General features: G+C 47.5%; 1 protein-coding gene across 1 annotated transcript; it reads right to left on the bottom strand.

Moving 5' to 3' along the window:
- Nucleotides 1-379: 379 nt before the first annotated feature.
- Nucleotides 380-5,198, bottom strand: LOC132460652 (E3 SUMO-protein ligase ZBED1-like). Its single transcript, XM_060055466.1, has 2 exons — nucleotides 4,829-5,198; nucleotides 380-3,062 (listed from the first exon to the last, which is right to left on the bottom strand). The coding sequence occupies exon 2, from the start codon at nucleotides 3,026-3,028 to the stop codon at nucleotides 719-721; it is 2,310 nt and encodes a 769-aa protein (XP_059911449.1). The 5' UTR covers nucleotides 3,029-3,062; nucleotides 4,829-5,198; the 3' UTR covers nucleotides 380-718.
- Between the last annotated feature and the right edge of the window lie 9,269 nt (nucleotides 5,199-14,467).

The raw sequence follows: 14,467 nt of genomic DNA on the forward strand, positions 1-14,467 counted from the left end.
CAAAGACAAACAAAAAACTTTTTATTCAAAGATAAATTAAAAAGCTAAAGTTTAAAGGTTCCATTTATTTAACACCTTCAAGCTTTGTTTTGTTACTCTGTAAAGAGTATGATTGGCTGAGTTGGATAGAGATGGCAGCGAATGAAAGCTTTGGAAAGTAACCGATGGAAGAACAAAATGTTATTAACTAGATCATTGTACACTTTTTTTTGGTTCTGTGCTGTTCTAAGCTTTAAATAATCAACTAACCAAAAGATAAGGTAACATCGACATCATTAAAGGTGATATTAACTCATCGCCCTATAACTTTTAGCCCCCAGAAGTACCAAAAACGAATCACATATTAGTATCAATATGAAGAGGCAACAGTTAGCCAAACAGAGTTTCACTTGGCTATATTTATTCATTATGAATACATTACGGACCACAGGGTTAAATCCTCATCACAGAACACAGTGATATCCCCCACACACCTACTGAACATCTTCAAACTCATTTCCGATATCCGTTGTCAATATGAAAACCATCGCAAAAATGGCGCCTCAATTGGTTTTCCCGCCCAGTTTATGCAAAAAACGTAACTCTGAAATTTCTATTATCCGCCTACTGCGTTTTTTTCCCCAATTTGTTCTAAAAACGTGACGCTCTTCTGTCGTTCCCGCCAAAAACGTCTTTCAGCAGTTTTATCCAAAAAACTTTGCGCTCTACTTCTTCCCCGTCACTCCAGCGGCGCCACGAGCGCACCGCCTCCGTCCCACAAGATGGCGTCCTCCAGCTCCGCGTCGCTGGGCTCGGCGTCATGGTAACCGCGGGCGTTCTCGTACAGGAACACCTGCTGGTCCACCAGGGCGGGCGGGCCCAGACGGGCCCTCTTCCCGGCGTGGGCGCCGCCACCCGCCACACCGAAGAGCCGGTGGCACGGCACGCTGGTGGCCGGCACGCACCAGTACCTCTGCAGCACGCGGGCCAGCGTGGGGAACAGCGGGGCGTGGCTGCTCCACCACGCCAGGGGGTCCTCGTTCAGCCCCAGCAGCCTCTGGGCCTTGTAGTTCCCCAGCTCCTCCACCGCCTGCGCGTGGAGCTCCTCCTGCGTCTGGTCCGAGTCCGACTGAAGGAAGATGGCCGCCAGGGGGTTGTCCTGGCCCTGGCTGAAGTGCGGGTTGAGGTGCGAGTTGAGGTGCGGGTTAAGGTGCGGGTTGAGGTCCGGGTTGAGGTCCGGGTTGAGGTCCGGGTTGAGGTCCGGGTTGAGGTCCGGGTTGAGGTGCGGGTTGAGGTGCGGCTTCTTGCACGGTGGCGGCTGGAGAGGCTCCTCCTCCGAGGGGGGGGAGAAGCCCCCGGGGCAGGGCGGAGCCTCGGCGCCCAGCTTCTCCAGCACGGCCTTGGCCTCCTCCACCACCTGCGCCTCCACCTGGGCGCGCTCCGCCGCCGACAGGAAGGGCAGCCGCTTGTAGCGCGGGTCCAGGAAGGCCGCCACGTTGAGGAAGGCGGCGACCTCCTGCGGCTGGGAGTAGGCGGCGGCCAGCGCCCGGGCCACCGCCTCCTTGGCCATGGCGATCTCCTTGAGGTCGCCGTCGCGCGCGGCCAGCGCGGCGCTCTGCAGCATGTGCAGTGCCGGCCGCACCGTGCTGAGGGCGGGGTAGCGGCAGGCCGCCAGCAGCTCCGTCACCGCCCGCACCGGCCGCAGCAGCTCCACCCAGGCCTCCAGCCGCGCCCAGTCCGACGCCTCGAAGCTCAGCCGCTGCCCGGCGGGCACGTCGCCCAGCGCCGCCGCCACCGCCGCCCGCTGCTCCTGCAGCCGCCGCAGCATGGCGAGCGTGGACAGCCAGCCACCGCCGCCGGCGCCGTCCGCCACCAGGGGGCGCTCCGCCATTCCGTGGCGGCGCTGCTGCTCCCGCAGCGCGTACCCGGCCGCCGCCGTGGCCCTGAAGTGCTCCACCAGCTTGCGGCACTCGGCCAGGAGGGCCTGGGGGCGGGGCAGGCGGAAGGCCTCACCCACGGCGCGGCCCAGGGCGTGGCCGAGGCACGGCATCTGCACTGAGAGCTCCAGCAGGGAGCACGCCTTGACCACGTCCGGCGAGCCGTCGGTGGTCACGCCGCTCACCTTGTGCACCACGCCCCAGTCGGCCAGCGCCTCGTACAGGGCGCGCGTCACCGTCTCCGCTGGGTCCTCCCCCGGCACCGAGAACGTCTTCAGGCACGTGCTCGTCGCCGCGAAGCCGCCGCCGCCGCGGGTGACGGCGTGCACCGACAGTGTGACGTAGGCGCGGTCGTGGGCGGGGCTCCGCCACAGGTCCGTGGTCACGCCGCAGCTCGTCACGCCCGCCAGCGTGGCCCGGGCGGCCTCTCGCGCCCGCTCGTACGCCCGCGGGACCAGCTTCAGCGCCAGCTCGTGCTTGGTGGGCGGGGCGTAGCGGGGGTCCGCCGCGCGCAAGAGCGCTTGGAACGTGGGCTCCTCCACCACCGAGACCGGGTGCATCCCCTCGCAGACGAAGTCGCACACCGCCCGGGTCAGGTCCGGGCGTCTGCGGTCGCCGCCGGCAACGCCGACACCGCCGGCCGCGAACCCTGACCGGAGCACGAGCTCTGACGCCGCCTGCGTCCCGTACGACGACGACGACATCGTCCTCGCCCCCTGGGGTTCGGGTTTGGGCGCGCGGGCGGTGGCCGTGGCCACGCCCACCCGCTGCTGGTGCTGCTGCTGCGGTGGGTGACCCGGACCCGCGTTGCTCTTGACCAGCTCGCCGAACTGGGCCGGGTGGTTCTTCTCCAGGTGGTAGGACAGGTTGGAGGTGTTGCCCGAGTAGGCGATCTGGCTCATGCACACGCGGCAGTAGATCCTCTTCCAGTGCACGATGCAGCCGTCCGAGTCCGTGTCGAAGCCGAAGTAGCGCCACACTTTGCTCTTGGCCCGCGGGTGGGCCACGAGGTGGGGGCCGGGGCCCGCGCTGAGGGCGATGCCCGACGACGAGGCCGCCCCCCCGGGACCCATGCCTCGGAACTCCGGGGGCTCGTTGGGAAGGAAGTCCATCTAGGGTCGGAGGCGACGCACGACGCGGAGTCACCTAGCGAGGACAGTAGAGGGCGGGGTTTAAATAAAGATAGCATCGCTCGGAAGAGGACTGTCAGCAGTCGGGGTTTAAATAAAGATAGCATCGCTCGGAAGAGGACTGTCAGCAGTCGGGGTTTAAATAAAGATAGCTTCGCTCGGAAGAGGACTGTCAGCAGTCGGGGTTTAAATAAAGATAGCATCGCTCAGGCGAGGACGGTTAAAGGTGTAGAATGCTCAGAATTTTAGAAAGGTGTAGTATGCTTTATATTGGATGTCATTCCAACTTTTGATTGATTCGACACGATTAAATGTGGTCCTGATTCAGTTTGGTTGTTGGCATAAAAAAGGGGCGATGTTACACCACAAGGTCTGAGTGTGATTAGGGTTAGAAGCCGTTTGAAAAACCGGCCACTTCCTGTGTTTCGCGACATCACTAGTGGGCGTGTCCACCCAGAAGTACGCTGGATAGAATCTATCCAGTGTACGTCTAGTTGGACACGCCCACTTGCGATGTCACAAAAAACACAAGGCAGATTTTCCAACGGCTCGAAATCTTCGTAGAAACATCTTCATCCCTTTGAAGACAAAAAATGACCCAAAAAAAAAAGGCTATTCCGATGCACTCGTTACATTTATAGCTTCAACACAAATCACATGTTTAACACTATAAAATCTCATTATCCGCACAATAAATTAGCTCTGCCGTATTGGTCACGGGCGCTAGATACCAACGCTGTAAGATGCTTTGCTACATTCCGTTTACGATTACACGTTCGGTCGACAACAGACGTTTCACTGTTCGGGATTAGCAGCGTAAACCCTCTGTGAATAGTCACCCTCATTGTGTGGTCAACATCGATTTGCTTTCTCATAAATCAGCCTCATGATCTTTAAATCAGTACCATGCAGATTATAAACTCAAACATCAGTTTCCATTCATCTCTCCTCGTCAATATTGGCCATTATACGTTTATTTGGGGTTTTTACAAAACCCTTCAAAAGTAAATGTAAAAATCAAATGATTTTTTTCAATCATTTTAAATCGTTTGTAAACCATTCATCTGTCTAGCACGCTTTTAAAAGAGACCGGCCATGTTCATAAGCGATATCAGAGTTCAATGGCAGATAAACAAAACCGATTTCTTCCATAACAACTTTGTGGTGCATCCTGGTGGCTCTTATAGCTAGAGTCGGGCAGAGCGGCACCTCATTGATTGTCAGTCAATCATCCATCTACTTTCCCTCAAAACACAAAATCGATCCCCATTAGACATACATAAAGCAGTCGATACCAGGATGTTGCTGATACACGACAAACCACGTTACTTTTGTGTGATTTTTTGCTGAAACCAAATGCATTTCCATAAAAAGAAAATCTGCAATATTGGGTGAGTTCATCTCCATTAAACACAAGCTGATAATAATTGTATATCGTTTAATATAAAAGGTTTCTTTGTTGGTATTATTATCAACCTTAATATGTTCTAATTTAGCCAATTATGAAAGATGCAATAATGCAGGTTCAGGGGATGACTTGAACGTCCCATCTTGACGTCTCCACAGTCGGTCCCCCAAACAACATCTTGCACAGAACCCCCCAAAAAGCTAGACTTATTATTATAACTCACTGTTCTAAATACAATTCTAGTTGAAGGCAACACAGCGTTCAGACGTGTTTACCTTCCGCACCTTTAAGGGGCTTCGCGACCCTTTAAACGTCATTCTCAACACACCATAAACCACACAATCACGAAATAACATGTAACACTCGTTCCTGACCTGGTAACGTGAAAGACCTGTTGAACAGCTGATAAAAAAGCACTTTAACGCCGCATAAATAGACCCGCATCAGGGGCACAAACACTGCAAGCAGCCACATCCCTCCTGGTGCAACGGGGTGTCCGGTCCGGGTTGAACCGCTGCTCCGTGTCAGTAGTTCTGGCCCTCCTCCAAAAAAGCAGACCTCTGTGTTAAAAGTGTTGAAATGTGTTAAAGGTATTAAAATTTTCAAAGTATTAAAGTTTTCAAAGTATAATAAAACTGTTAAAAGTACAAGTATTGAAGTGTTAAAGTAGTCTATTAAAAGTGTTAAATGTGGAGCGCGTTTTATAGTGTCAGCAGCGGGTTTGATAACGACGCCTGACCATATCTAGCCACGCCCCTTTCCCTTTAAGAAAATAACAGTTTGAATGCGACAGTTGTAGACAATGCACAAGCATATTATATAGGCTATAGGGGATCAGGGGACGTGTCCCCACCAATGTCAAATGACGACTGAAATGTCCCCACAAATATTCAGATTGAAACGAAAAAAAAGCGCCTCTTGCGGTAGGCCTCCACAGAGGTTAAATTCCCACTTCGATACGTCTTCCTTTTTACACTACCCAGACGGTTCGATCCCGGCTTCTCGTGGAAAGTTCCTCTGCGTCTTTCTCGTCTATCATCTCTCCCCGTCTTCGTTTAATGCGCCTTCATCACCTTCTCTCCCATGATGGTCAGCAGCTCGCGGTTTTCACTGTCTTATTTGATTATCACTGTTATCACTTGCTTGCTACATCCTATATAATCCAGATAACACAACAGACACACGCACGCACGCACAACCAGGTCACTATTCAGCGCAGGAATTTGAGTAAAATAGTGAAATGGCAATTATAACAATAGTAGGCTATTGCGAAGACTTCAATAGAATTAATGGGGGTGGGGGGGGGGGGGTTAGTGTCCCCACCGAAGCTCAGACCAAACCTACGCCCTATATATCTCTCTCTCTCTCTGTCTCTGTCTCTCTGTCTCTCTCTCTCTCCCCCCCCTCTCCCTCTCTCTGTCTGTCTGTCTCTCTCTCTGTCTGTCTGTCTGTCTGTCTGTCTGTCTGTCTGTCTGTCTGTCTGTCTGTCTGTCTGTCTGTCTGTCTGTCTGTCTGTCTGTCTGTCTGTCTCTCTCTCTGTCTCTGTCTCTCTCTCTGTGTCTCTCTCTCTCTCTCTCTCTCTCTCTCTCTCTCTCTCTCACTCTAGAGAGAGAGAGAGAGAGAGAGAAAGAGAGAGAGAGAGAGAGAGAGAGAGAGAGAGAGAGAGAGAGAGAGAGAGAGATCTATTTACTATTGATTCATTGAGCTGAAAAGGTGTTCCTTGAAAGAATATACATTAGGGCTAAGTATATAGGGCTTAGTATTAGGGCTACAGCCATTTTCCCACAATGTGTTCCATTGTTATATTACTGAATTAATAAGCATAGATTATCTTAATATAATAGTTATATAAATATTAATAATTATATTGCGATTCATATATTAATATTATACAGGCCTTCTTTATCTCCAACAGGTCCAGTCCTATTCAACCGTCAAACACATAAATTATTTGAACAAATAAAATTCAATCAGTGCACTTTTCATTAGGAAGAACCTATAGAAACTCAGTAGAGCGAGTTGACTTGTGACCGGGAGTAGCCTCGATCCCCCAGTGAAAGTTCTGCTAAACGCCCTAAAATGATTAAAAAACTGTCGTAAATGCTCTCTAAAAGTCTCTTCAACCAGGCGTTGCCCCTGGAGCCACGGTCTTGGTTTTTGAGATCGCCTAGAAGAATGAACAACGGGGACATTTTCTCTCTCGTCCGGTCCTGTGTCACAGCGAGGTTGGAAACTCCTGACATGCGTGACGCACCACAGGCTGCGTCCGTTATTGGATTAAATCAGAGACTCTTCCCGTCTGTCTGTCTGTCTGTCTGTCTGTCTGTCTGTCTGTCTGTCTGTCTGCTTATTTTCACTGGAAATCGCTGAAACTGGAAAGTTCTTTCTAGGAATATATGGCCACGTTATCTCCTCAATGAAATCGATGAAGTTAAAAGAAGTCTCTCATTCTCTCTCTCTCTCTCTCTCTCTCTCTCTCTCTCTCTCTCTCTCTCTCTCTCTCACTCTCTGTGTCTGTTTTGCTCTCTCTGTCGCTCGGTCTCATGCACACAAACACCCATCTATACACACACACACACACACACACACACACACACACACACACAGAGACAGACACAAATACAAACTCACACACACACCCATCTACACACACACACACACACACAATGTATGCTAACACGTGCTAACGTACGCTAACATGTGCTAACGTATGCTAACGTTGCCAAGATGGAAGTCTTTCCTCGTTTTCGCATGAAGATTCATCGATGATCAGGGACACACTGTGTGTGTGTGTGTGTGTGTGTGTGTGTGTGTGTGTGTGTGTGTGTGTGTGTGTGTGTGTGTGTGTGTGTGTGTGTTTTCTGAAAATGCAATGTTTACATTCCTTATTTCAAGTTATGTTACACACACACACACACACACATACACATACACATACACATACACACACAGACACAAATACAAACTCACACACACACACAAAAACTGTATCTCTCTCTCACTCTTCATCCCCCCTCTCTCTCCCCCCTCTCCATACCCTCCCCCTCTCTCCCCCTCTCTAAATTAGTTTCACTGTAAATATCTGAAACAGGTAAGTCGGTTGAGATGTCTGTCAAGGCTGTCGTGTTCTTTTGGAAAAAGTCTGCTGAGTCAGGATCGCTTTAACTCACTTTATTTGGTAAAGTTTTGGACTAGTCTCTATGAAGCAAAAGGATGGGAAATGTATGGGCACGCGTGGAGATACACTTAGGGCATCTGGAGGATGCGTCACCTGGAGCGTTCTAGCCATAGACATCATATAGGTATATCCTATAGGTATATCCTATATATACATCCTATATGAAGAGAGACAACAGCCCGCCCGACGCCATCAACACTGTGCCTTCCCCCATCGCTGATGCTGGCTTGGCGAGGAACGGCCACCCCCCTCCTACTCTGCCACTATCTGACACACAGATAGCAGACAGCTCACAGACCTTGCCATGGTCTGACGCACAGGCCACAATCAGAGCACAGGTTGAGAAGAAGACATGTATCAGCCGGATTAGCAAGGCACTGAAATTAACCCTGCCACTGAAGAACCGGTTCCTGCCACTTCAAGAGTCCACGAACGCGCCTGCCACCCATGTGCCCGACGCCCTCAACACTGTGCTGAGGGGGGTGGCCGGCTTGGCGAGGAACGACCACCCTCCTCTGCATTACTACGATGACCCCCAGCCTCATCTCTCCCATAGCTATCTCTCCAGCCCCAATGTCCCCTACCTTTGTGGTGACCTCCAGCCTCATCTCTCCCATAGCTATCTCTCCAGCCCCAATGTCCCCTACCTTTGTGGTGACCTCCAGCCTCATCTCTCCCATAGCTATCTCTCCAGCCCCAATGTCTCCTCCCTTTGCGATTTTCCAGCCGAATACAAGAGACTGGAATATGTTGGCAGCAAACTTATATCTGGGTCATTGATAGCATCGCCATGTCATGGCGACAGGCTGATAACACCCAAGAGGATGGCGCCCCAGCCCCCCCACTATACTGATAGTAGTCATGAGTATTACTGAGACAAAAAAGGGTTCAGCCGTAGACACAGTATAAAGGAAGTTTCACATAATCTGCTGAACCCAAGGTTGCCTACGTCAAAGCAGGGCAACTTTCGCATTCATGCTGTAACCACTAAGAGAGTAAACAAAGGGAAACTTAGACACACTGCTAACCTCACAAATCTCATATCTATTGCCTCCAAACCAAAAACAACCTTAAAGCCTATCAACAACACCATCAAGATGGCTCTACTTAATGTGAGGTCTCTTAATAACAAATCATTTTGAGTTAATGATTTTATTACCACTTCTAAACTGGATTTTATGTTTTTAACTGAAACATGGCTGGAACAAATTAACAGTGCAACCGTTCTGATAGAGACAGCTCCTCCCAACTATAACTTTTTTGATGCATGTAGATCTGGAAAAAGAGGTGGAGGGGTTGCTGCTATATTTAAAAATGTATTTCAGGGGAAACAGATGTTATTTGGTGATTTTCCATCATTCGAATACCTTTGTGCTGTATTGAAATGCTCCCCCAGAGTTCTCCTATTAATTATTTACAGGCCACCCACATATTCTGCAAATTTTTTCGATGACTTCACAGAATTATTGTCTAGCATCTCCACAGAATTTGACTGTCTAGTTATAACTGGTGACTTCAATTTTCATACTGATGATTTGAATGACAAGTATGCAAAAAAACTTTTTGCCATTTTGGACACATTTGAACTGTCTCAACATGTGAAAGAGGCTACTCATTGTAAGGGGCACACTCTAGACCTGGTTATCACAAAGGGCCTCAATGTTTCTGGTCTCTCTGTGACTGATCCTTCCTTGTCTGACCACTTTTGTGTTTTCTTTAACATATCTTTTATTCCCGATATACAGACAAAATCAAACACTGTCAAAAAACGGTATATCAATGAAAATTCTAATGTACTTTTTAAAAAGGCCATCTCCTTGCTACCACCTCTAAACCCATGTTCTCCTGATGATCTTGTAGAAAACTTTAATTTGAAAATTTTGAAAGTCATAGATGTCATTGCACCTTATAAGGTTAAAACGATTTCTGGAAAGCAAAAGGCACCCTGGAGAAAAGCTGCTTCTGTAACAGCACAGAAAAAGGAATGCAGGAAGGTTGAACGCATCTGGTGTAAAACAAAACTTCATATTCACCATGATATCTATAAAGAGAGCCTCCGTGCCTACAATTTAGACTTAAAAAATGCTAGAGAAACATTTTTCTCCAATATCATTAAAACCAACACTAATAATGCAAAAACCCTATTTGCAACTGTTGACAGACTGACCAACCCCCCAACAGAAATTCCACCTGATCTCCATTCCACGCAGAAATGCAATGAGTTTGCAGCTTTTTATATTGATAAAATTGAAGGTATCAGACGCGCCATCAATATCTCCACTTCAAACAAAAATGTTGGACTACCACCCTGTTCAGGCAAAAATTACGTGGCAAGGATGGCATACTTTAATGTTATAGACTCTCAAAATCTTGTGGAAACTGTGACACAACTAAAGCCATCCACCTGTAGCCTTGATACTATACCTACCAACCTCTTTCAGAATGTTTTCGACTGCCTAGCAGTAGACATATTGCAGATAACTCTCTCCAGTCAGGCAATTTCCCAAAAGCTTTGAAAACTGCAGTTATTAAACCCCTTTTAAAAAAGCGGAGCCTAGATGCCTCTATTATTAACAACTACAGACCAATATCGAATCTACCCTTCATAAGTAAAATCATTGAGAAAGTTGTCCTCCAGCAACTAAATCACTTCCTGGCATCAACTGGTTGCTATGACACCTTCCAATCAGGATTTCGACCCCTACACAGCACTGAGACCGCCCTTATTAAAGTTGTAAACGACATCCGTCTTAACACAGACTCTGGCAAAACCTCTATACTAATGCTACTTGACCTCAGTGCTGCATTCAACACTGTAGACCATACATTACTTCTGGAAAGGTTAGAAAACTGGGTGGGGTTTTCAGGCACTGTCTTAAATTGGTTCAGGTCCTACCTACAAAATAGGCAGCCTGTCCTCCTAGAAAATACGACCGCATAGGTCGTTTGTACCGCCCCAAATTACGACCCACTGGAGCGTATCAAAATGTAGCGCCTCTAGCGGTCATGCAAATAACGACATTCTGAAGTCTCGGGGCCGCTCGTGGACGCTCGTGGTTGCTCGGGACGCGCGTTTAGCCATATTAATCGTTATTATCTGAATGGGAAATGCAATATTTTAGGACAGATACACCATTAAACGTGTTTCTAATGACATTTCTAGCGAGAAATGTACATTTTCCTTGCATAATCTTCAGTCAGTGAATGTGTATGATCTTTATTATCTGAATGGGAAATGCAATATTTTAGTATCGATTCACCGTTAAACGTGTTTCTAATAACATTTCTAGTGAGAAATATACTTTTTACTTGCATAATCTTCAGTCAGTGATTGTGTCTGATCTTTAGTTTTATAGTTATTAGGAAGATTTAATCGTCTCGCTCGCATGTTTCAACGACGTCAGGTTGCTAGGGATGCTGCTTTCGCTAAACTAGCAGCTCACGTGTTTCCTGCGTTTGTGTTATTAAACCGTTACTTTATGTAACTTTTAATGATATTGTAATAACCACAGGCGAGGTATTGAGCGAAGTAAGCTTGATAGCAGGTTTATTGAATTCCACAATCGGACAGGCAGGCACAGCTCCACCGGAAAACAACAACAACCAAAACTCCCGCCCGGAAGAAAACCCCCGGAACCCCCTCTCAGAAGGCCCGCACCTTCCTCCCAAACCCTGTGACGCTAAAATATCATCTTGTTAGAAACCCGTTTATCTGAGAGCCAACCCAGTAGCCAAAAGCATACGTTGACAGTGTACGTTTTCGTGAACACTGGATTACGTCGCATTTCAACACTAACAGTGGGGTCCAGGGCCCCACTGTTAGTAACTGAAGTAGACTGAGCCGCCCCACAAGTTACTAACAGTGGGGTCCAGGGCCCCACAAGTTACCAACAGTGGGGCCCTGGGCCCCACCGTTAGTAACTTTTAATGTTGCATTGTCGAAGCAATCAGTAGAGAAACACAAAAATTCAAGCGAAAACAGTAATAGTAGGCCTATTACTACTGAGTAAATAAATTAATAAAAAGATCAACAGGGGGCACTATTTCAGTTTGTGAATTCGAGACCGGTCACGAACAAGTCACTGTCATTTAAACATGGAGCAACGGCGAACTCTAAGTGGAGCGTTGAAGGTTGAAGCAATGCATTTATTCAGTTCAGATCATTTAACAAGCCTGGAGATGATGCAACCCCAAAAGGACTGCTACGAATTATACTCGATTGTGGACTGCAATCTATGTTTCCAAATGTGTATGTAGCGCTACGGCTTTTTCTGAATCTGCCCATCAGTAATTGCGAAGGGGAGCAGTCATTCTCTCTTCTGTCCAGGATAAAAAATGAACTGAGGACGAAAATGTCACAAAAACGCCTCAAGGCACTTTCTCTCATGGCAATTGAGAGCGACCTTACCAATGCACTGGACTTTGATGATATCGTGGAGGATTTCGCACGGAACAGAGCCCGGAAAAAATGCATTTCATAGGTGAAATGCATTACTGTCAATTAATGTGAGGAACTGTTCGTATTGAGTTGCTTTAAGTCGTTTTTATTTGTGGCCAAAAATTGCATCAAATATATATATTTTTTATCCTGTTTTGGTTAAATAAAGATGCATTTATTTGTAATAATTATGTGAGGTTGCCCTTCCTGTGCTACAAATCCTGCTGAGTTGCAGGTATAGGCCAATGACTTATTATCGCCAATAAGTTTGTGTGTATTCTGGGTGCGTCTACGTTGGAAGGGGGGGGGGGGCCTGCGGAGTCCACGTGCCCAGGGGCCCGATATGTCATAATCCGTCTATGATTTGAAGCACCTCCACAAAAACTGAAAAAAAAATAAAAATAAATAAATAACTGTGCTCCAAAGAACAAAGTGTAAACCAATGCATTCTGAATGGGAGTGTTTCTCCGATTTTTCCATGCTACACAGAACGATATGTAAACCCATACAAATAAAGACTTCATGGTCATAATAATTTAAATATCATTAAGCTACTACTGAGCGTGTAGGGAGGTATTCTATTTTTTTCAACGGGGCTGAATCCAGTCACTTGACCGTCATGGTTGCTATGGTGGTTGCTATCGACCGCCCCCTCTAATACTCGTGGCTCTAAAAACCACGCGGCAAAGGAGCTACCGTCAATTGGGTTGTTTTTGTCGTAAACTAGGGTCCGATGGTTGAAAAATAGACAGATATTCCAAGGTATCCTTAAAAGGCAGCTTGGATGTGTTTATTTTCTGCAGTTTAGACTTCTTCTATAACTAATTTTTGTAAGCAAAACACCAAGCTCATTGATTTAATGAGGGAGGGTTATTTGAAACAATTTATTCAATAAATATTTGTGAGAGGTCATTCCTTCTCCTGATTTTACTTCCTATTTATGTCTCGGGTAAACCCCTACTGTCCACAAGCATCCCCCCCTCCCCATATGGATTTGGAGAATTGTTGCCACGTCCCAGTGGTGGAGGTATCATATATATATGAAAGAGGGCATTCAATTATAGCCTACTACAATGATCAATTAGGAGGCCGAAGCCCTAAAGGAAGTGATGCAATAGGTGACTGAGTCGACAACATTTAAGTAAGCTGTATAGGGTCTCTTATATATCAAAGGGGGTCTCAAAGGACGCATACGCTTCAAGGACGCATCCGACTCAGCAAGTGCTCCATCTCGTTGCAACTCACCCAGCGGCTCGCTTGCAAGATTTTGGCCTGAAGTTCTTCCCAGACCTACACCCTAGCCATCCAACATGCATATCTGAGAATCAGGCCTCTCTTTAATAATGACAAAAAGTTATGAGAGAAACACACATTAACTTTTTGTTATCATAAGCGGCGTGGTGCCGGCTCCTTTTGACCTTTTGACACCCGACTTCAAAAACGTGGCCACAGGCCAGCTGTGTCTACACACCTTTAGCCACAAATGTACACCTCCATCCCACAAAAAATGGGGACTAGAAACTAACCTCTGTCTTATGTACATTTACTGTACTGTTGGAGGTCACGCCCCTTTGCCGACCTTTTCGAGATAGCTAGGGATGCTAAAATGTTTACACACATTTCCCGGGGCCCCCGTGAACGACATATCCGAGATTTGGAGGGGGGGGGGCCCTTCCTGCCCGAAACTTGGCCCGGTCAGACCCCGAGGGCAGGCCCCCCCTTCCTGCCCTCGGGGTCCGACCGGGCCAAGTTTCGGGAAACGTTTAATTTAACGTTATTTTGTCCCTGATTACGTCTTATTGAACATATTGCAAATAGGTTCGTTCTCAACATTTTTGTTGTTATTTATTTAAGCTACCTCTTGGATTACAGGCTACATTTAATTGAAACGTATCCTTAATAGGCTACGTTAAATTTCGATAACACATTATTGTCAGCATATAGGCATAGGTCTACCTCTCGGGGAAGCGTACGTTTGATTGTAATGTTAATAGTCCAACGTTATATCAACATGTCACAAGAGGAGAAATTAGCTGCTGACGGGGTAACTGTAGGAGCGGGGGTTGCTTGGTTGATTTCTTTATCTAGGGCTATAGCTGTGGTCAAAGCGGGAAGTGTGCGTTGTCTGGGCGGCTGCCTGAACTGAGCTGCAGGAAATTATGTTCACACGTTTCTTCATTCATTCATGAAGGCTATACCGGTGAACGGTGACGTCAGACTCACGCCCACCTACAAACCAATCAATGTCCAGTATCAGCCTGTCCTCTCGGAAAATACGACCACGTTGGTTTGTTCCGCCACAGATTACGACCCATTGGAATTTATCCAAAACGAGCGAACGAGTCCCTCTACATGTGCGGGCAACCCTTTCTCATCAAAATTACGTTCCCAGAGAAC

The sequence above is a fragment of the Gadus macrocephalus genome, chromosome 7 (genome assembly GCF_031168955.1).
Source record: "Gadus macrocephalus chromosome 7, ASM3116895v1".
Classification (NCBI taxonomy): domain Eukaryota; kingdom Metazoa; phylum Chordata; class Actinopteri; order Gadiformes; family Gadidae; genus Gadus; species Gadus macrocephalus.

What these genes read in the sequence shown, in the direction of transcription:
- LOC132460652 (XM_060055466.1), bottom strand. Translation starts at nt 3,028, where the DNA reads ATGGACTTCCTTCCCAACGAGCCCCCGGAGTTCCGAGGCATGGGTCCC.